The following is a 6653-nucleotide window of genomic DNA, read 5'->3' on the forward strand; positions in this document are numbered from 1 at the left end:
AAACATATCCCAAACCAGTATTTGTCTTTGATGACAAATGTTGATTTAAGCTTATTCTTCACAATACATGATAGTATACACGAATCCTAGTAAACCATATACCTTGGCCAAATTACAAACTTTGGTATTCGTTTATATTGTGTGTGTGACTGGAAGTGTGTGGTTTTATAGCGGTTCAATTATAGATATTCATTTCCTGCTTTGTCGTCAGTATATGTAATTTCCCCCCCCCCCCCCACACACACACACAAAACGTGAATATTTAAATTGAGGTTCAAATCATGTCGCATTGATTAAGTGAGTCAATTCAGGGTATGAAAACGCGAGGCGGTGTGCATAATCAACTATCAATAACTGTTAAATATTTGTTTTTGTCGCCAACAATGTGCGATGTTAGTTGTTGTGAGTGGGATGTCATCTATTCAACTTACCAGAACAAATTCACCGCTGACTAATTAATATCCACAATGGGCAGGGATAATTCTTTAACCTACAAAACATTGGAAATCTCACGATGTCGTACTGGATGGTTTACACAACGAAAAGGTTACTACTCTCATCGTGATGACACAGATGTAGGTGTATGTTAAAGAAAATATGTTCCGTGTTATAGAAGTCATTATCAATCAATGATGTGTTTACCCGCTTCAGATGATATATGGGTGTGTTTACAGGCTCTAATAATGTTAACTGGTTTCTATTTCTCTTCTTCCCAGACCATGTATTGTATAAGCGTTTTATTTATGGCAGTGGTGCTGACCAGCGCTAGGGTATGTACTGTGTACTATTTGTTTATTTATTAATCAGTTTGTTTGTTTATTTATTTAAAATCCATTGTATGAAAACAAGCGTTAAATACTTACTTCTACAAAGCAATCGTCTGTATAAACTCACTTGTACGAAGTGGGCGTCCATATATAAAATGGGTGTCCATATATACCCACTTGTACAAGGTGGTCGTCCATATGAACCGACTTGCACAAAGTGGGTGTCCATATAAACCCACTTGTACAAGGTGGGTGTACCTTTAAACCCACTGACACAAAGTGTGTGTCCATATAAACCCACTTATACAAAATGGGTGTCCATACATACCCACCTGTACAAAGTGGGCGTCCATATTCCACGTGTACAGCGTGAGTATCGATGATTCATAACCGGTGTGTAAAAGTGAACGTCCGTACTTGTACGAAGTATGTATTCTTGGGGTTTAACGTCGTATTTAACGATTTTAATGACATTAAAATGTGTTGATATATTGTGTCTTCTTGTGACAGGGCAAGTTCATGCTGCCACAGATGACCCAGGAGTCTCTCACCAATGCGGTCGCTGTGAAATCAAGTCCAGCTCATGCTGGCTTCCTCTCCGGTCGTACGTGGGAAGGTTTTCCAGCAACCTGCGGATGGTTGTGGGTTTCCCCAGGGCTCTGCCTGGTTTCCACCCACCATCATGCTGGCCGCCGTCGTATAAGTGGAATATTCTTGAGTACGGCGTGAAACACCAATCAAATAAATAAATAAATCATGCTGCCACAGTGCTGCTGTCACGGAAGCAATGTGTGGAAGACACCAGACAGGACACCCTACCCAGTCACAGTGTACTGGCATCGTGTCTCCTTGCTCTAACCCCCCACAATGCTGAACGAGGCAGCAACAAGTACCATTTTTAGGGTTTTTGGTATGACCCGATCCTGGTTTGATCCCTACTTGTACAAATGGTGGTCTGGTCTAATCTAAAAAGTAAAAAAAAGTTTACAGTGCACTTCTCCAAAGCGTCAATTAATAGGGTACTTGTATAAAGTGCGGTTCCATAGTCCACTTGCACAAAGTGAGCTTCCATAGTCCACTTGTTACAAAGTGAGCTTCAATAGTCCGCTTGTACAAAGTGAGCTTTCACAGTCCACTTTTACAAATTGCGCTTCCATAGTCCACTTGTACAAACTGAGCGTCTATAGTCCACCTGTACAAAGTGAGCTTTCACAATCCGCTTTTTACAAAGTGAGCTTCCATTGTCCACTTGTACATATTGAGCGTTCACATCTGTAGAAAGTGAGCACCCACAGTCCACCTGTGCAATGTGAGCGTCCATAGTCCACTTGTACAAAGTGAGCACCCACAGTCCACTTGTGTAATGTGAACGTCCATAGCCCTCTTGTACAAGGGAGCACCCACAGTCCACTTGTGTAATGTGAGCGTACATACTCTCCAGGTACAAAACAATCGTTCATAGCCCACTTGTACAAGTCAGATAGGGTGGGTTATGAAGTGAAAGGTGTTATTATGAAACAAAATCCTATGCCTTCTTCATTATATAGCATGGTCCATAAAAATATTTTCTTGGATATAACATTAATATTTCAAATCTATTTAATAGTAGTATGATACAAATTTATTTTCAGCTCAGGGAAACCAGCGAAGTGAAACAGCCAGATTAGATTATTACTCAGCGAAATATTCTTATTAACCCTAACTTTTTTCCGAGTAACAACTGTACCTTTAAGTATCTCTGAAATTTACAAAAGAAATAAGTGAAAGAAATATGGCTTTTCTGACGCTTCTTCAGGATGCTTGTCTCGGTATTACGTATGCTGGGTATGCTATTGTTCAAAGCGGTCAAACAGCTCGCTAGATCGAATCCAGCTCTCGCAGACTTGGTTGCAGCTTCAAGTCAGGGCTTTTTTTCTGGTGCCAGAAAGGGCGCCTTTTCCTCAGGCTCCTTCCAAGCCTAACCGCTCTAACAAATGTCAAAACTTTTATTCAAAAATATTATATTTATTTATTTATTTGATTGGTGTTTTACACCGTACTCAAGAATATTTCACTTATACGACGGCGGCCAGCATTATAATGGGGGGACAGCGAGCATAGCCGGGATGGGGTGGGGTGGGGTGTGGAGAACCCACGACCATCCGCATGTTGCTGATCCTTACTAACTATCACACTATCGTCACGGTTCTGATCACGATTCTGATCACGGTTCTGGTCACGGTTCTGGTTTTAGTCTCTGTGATTTAGTCTTTTATATTTCTACCACCAGGTGGTATACATCAGTTGTGGGATCCGTATTATACAAACGTCATTGCGGTAACATGCGGATGACATAACCATCATGGCAACATTTTAAAAGTGCAGGTCAAAATTTCAAAATTTATATTAAATTTCTTTTAATATAATTTTCCATGTATGTTTTTTTCTTTCAAGACGAGACGGTAGTTTCTATGTCTAATTTGAACATTTGAACAACATAAATATTATCAGGTATACTAGTATCAGGTTGGACAGAGCTACTAGCTTTAAAAACAAAATTCTGGCACAAATATATTATTAAACGTGCATAACATCTTCATATAGAACATTATTATGCAAAGACGATATATACTAAGAAATGGCCGCGAACACCCCCGTATAAATATTATTTTCAAATGGCTTTTTTTGAAAAATAAAAATAACATATAGAAGGTCATATTTTCAACTAAGTTTTAAACTCTTTCATCTGTTTTCTCCACCTTTAAAATTCCCCTAGGCTGCAGCTGAATCGTTTATACGAGACACATGCCTAAGAGCCTGTCAACAGTCTGCGGATGGTCCCCTCTGCGGTTTCCCTCTGGCTCTGCTCGGTTTCCTCCCACCATAATGCTGGCCACCGTCGCATAAGTGAAATATTCTTCAGTATGGCGTAAAACCCCAATCAGTTAGATAAATACTTGCCCAAGACAAGGCTACATTCCCACATTCCGCCACTGTGCCTCTGCTTACGTTTTTCAGCCCCATCGTCTTCCGGAAAATTCAGCATCAGATTTGTGTCAGATTCCATGGTGACGAAGCGGGGATGTAACATTGTGTATTCTGTGTCTGGCAATAACAACTTGCACGAGCTATATTTGCAGAATTCAGGCCCTGAGATCTCCCCGTTATCCAGAAAATCTAGAGCAGTCAGCCTAAATCAACCGCCTTCATTCACAGGAAGCAAATCCCGGTCACAAGTTCTTGAACACACAAGCCTTCGACTAAACCCAGACAATGTATTCCCGAAGGCATTGCCAGGCCATTCCAACACTGTTTTCCAGCATTTCCTCCACGCGACCACACTGTAGTGAAACCATCCGGCCACGAATTTTCTGCAGACGCAAAGGAACAAAAGCCCCTGGAAACATGCCACCACCACCATTACCAGGCCGCGTGCCCGTACTACCCTTTCAAGGCCATTTTCACCCACACCTATTCCGGGCCGTTTTCCCCCTCCACGGCCACCTCCCCCTGGAAACCATCCGCCTGGAAAACTTTCCCCTGAAAACCGCCCACCACCTCCTGGAAGCCCCCATTCCCTGACAATTCCCATCTTCCACCACCCCCTGGCAATTTATCTCTTCCACCACCCTCTGACGACTCCTATCTCCCACCACTCTGGCGATTTCTGTGGTCCGTCACCCTCTAACAATTCTCTTCCTTCATCCTCTCGCGATTCCTTTCCTCCGTGTCCCTCTGACAATTTCTCTCTTCCTTTACTCTTTGGAAATATAAGCGTGAAGTCCGACATTCCTTTACCATTCGCAGTCCGTAAAGGGCGTTCCAAGTCGATAATCGCAAGATCCATTTCCACAACAACGTTTAACACTAACTCCCGAAGGCAAAGGTATGTAAGAAATTATACAAATAAGAAATAAAGCCGGTAACACACAAGAGAGAAGCGGTCATCAGTTTTCAACGATGTCGGGCAGACAATGAATATTCCAGGCATGAATTCCATATCTTTCATCACCCTATGACAATTCCTCTCTTCCACCACCCTGGTAATACATCTCTTCCATCACTCTCTGTCAATTCCTCTCTTCCATCACCCTAAGACGATTCCTCTTTTACATCACCCTCTGACTAGTAATCTCTTCCATCATCTTCTGACAATTCCCCTCTTCCATAGTCCTCGGACAATTACTCTCTTCTATCATCCTCTGACAATCCCTCTTATGCATCATTCTCAGATAATTCCACTCTTCCATCATACTCTGACAATTCCTCTCTTCCGTCATCCTCCGACAATTCCTCTCATGCACCATTCTCTGACAATTCCTCTCTTCCATAGTCCTGGGACAATTCCTCTCTTCCATCATCCTCTGACAATTCCTCTCTTCCATCATTCTCAGATAATTCCACTCTTCCATCATACTCTGACAATTCCTCTCTTCCGTCATTCTCTGACAATTCCTCTCTTCCATCATTCTCTGACAATTCCTTTCTTCCATCATCCTCTGATAGATCCTCTCTTCAATCATCCTCTGACAGCTCCTCTCTTCCATCATTCTCTGACAATTCCTCTTTTCCATCATCCTCTGATAGCTCCTCTCTTCCATCATCTTCTGACAATTCCTCTCTTCCATCATTCTCTGACAATTCCTCTCTTCCATCTTTCTCTGACAATTCCTTTCTTCCATCATCCTCTGATACATCCTCTCTTCAATCATCCTCTGACAGCTCCTCTCTTCCATCATTCTCTGACAATTCCTCTTTTCCATCATCCTCTGATAGCTCCTCTCTTCCATCATCCTCTGACAATTCCTCTCTTCCATAGTCCTCGGACAATTCCTCTCTTCCGTCATTCTCTGACAATTCCTCTCTTCCATCATTCTCTGACAATTCCTTTCTTCCATCATCCTGTGATAGATCCTCTCTTCAATCATCCTCTGACAGCTCCTCTCTTCCATCATTCTCTGACAATTCCTCTTTTCCATCATCCTCTGATAGCTCTGGGATTAATCACCCAAGATTCTTCAACCCTAGGTAATCCGCCACCACACTGGCAATTCGTCTCTTCCACCACTTTCTGCAATTTCCTTTCTTCCACCACCCTATAGCAATTCTTCTCTTCCACCACCCCCCAGTAATTCCTCTCTTTCGGCACCCTCTTGAAACCCAAGGACCTTACTCCGCAACTTTATTACGGCGACATTTTCAGAAAGCTTCTCTCTTCTATCATTGCCCGAGAACCACTTTGCTTCTGTTCAGTTCTGCCTAAACAGAACTGAACTACTTTGTTTATATTTCAACGTTAAGAATTGATGGACTGGAATAATGTCTGGTAGTGATAAAATATATGAAACTAAGACAGAATTAGATTGCTCTCAGACACCGTTCAAAATTTTTGAAATTGAAATTTCAAGTACCAATTTGGCAGAAATGATTGAACGAAATTATAAGGATAGACGTAAGAAAACAAATAATGTGTTCAAAGGTTTGGCCAAATGTGGCCTGACTTCCCAAGTCACTTTTACTGGCAAAAGTAACTCACTGGCTCTTTAGCCTACTTATTTCATCTACATTTGAGAAAACCGAAGATGCCTTACATTTATTTGGAATGAAAAGCCCGATAAAATTGCGTGAAAAACAATTACGAAATAGTGTTTTATATGTATTTATATTAAACATTTAAAAATGAGTATAAAAATGTCAATTAGGAAAATATCTTTTCATAGACGTCATCTTAATGGATGGCTACGGAGATCATCATATATAACACTGGAATTATGCGTGAATTTCTGCAACTTTGTGAAACGTTATTGCCGACAGCTGCCATTTTGCTGTTTTTGGTAGCGATGGAACGTAGTCTTGGCCTTTTATAAACAGATTTGACAGAATGAGTAGGATTAACGTTTCAACTTG

The 6653-nt window shown here is 41.4% G+C and overlaps 1 protein-coding gene across 1 annotated transcript; it reads right to left on the minus strand.

Annotated features, from left to right (window-relative positions):
• Window positions 1-4855: 4855 nt before the first annotated feature.
• On the minus strand, window positions 4856-5725 carry LOC135476886 (uncharacterized). Its single transcript, XM_064757030.1, has one exon. It carries the CDS (start codon window positions 5723-5725, stop codon window positions 4856-4858), a length of 870 nt encoding a protein of 289 aa, XP_064613100.1.
• Window positions 5726-6653: the final 928 nt, after the last annotated feature.

Source organism: Liolophura sinensis, chromosome 10 (genome assembly GCF_032854445.1).
Source record: "Liolophura sinensis isolate JHLJ2023 chromosome 10, CUHK_Ljap_v2, whole genome shotgun sequence".
In the NCBI taxonomy this organism is placed as follows: domain Eukaryota; kingdom Metazoa; phylum Mollusca; class Polyplacophora; order Chitonida; family Chitonidae; genus Liolophura; species Liolophura sinensis.

Coding starts and splice junctions, on each gene's coding strand:
- LOC135476886 (XM_064757030.1), bottom strand. CDS start 5,725: ATGGAAAAGAGGAATTGTCAGAGAATGATGGAAGAGAGGAGCTGTCAG.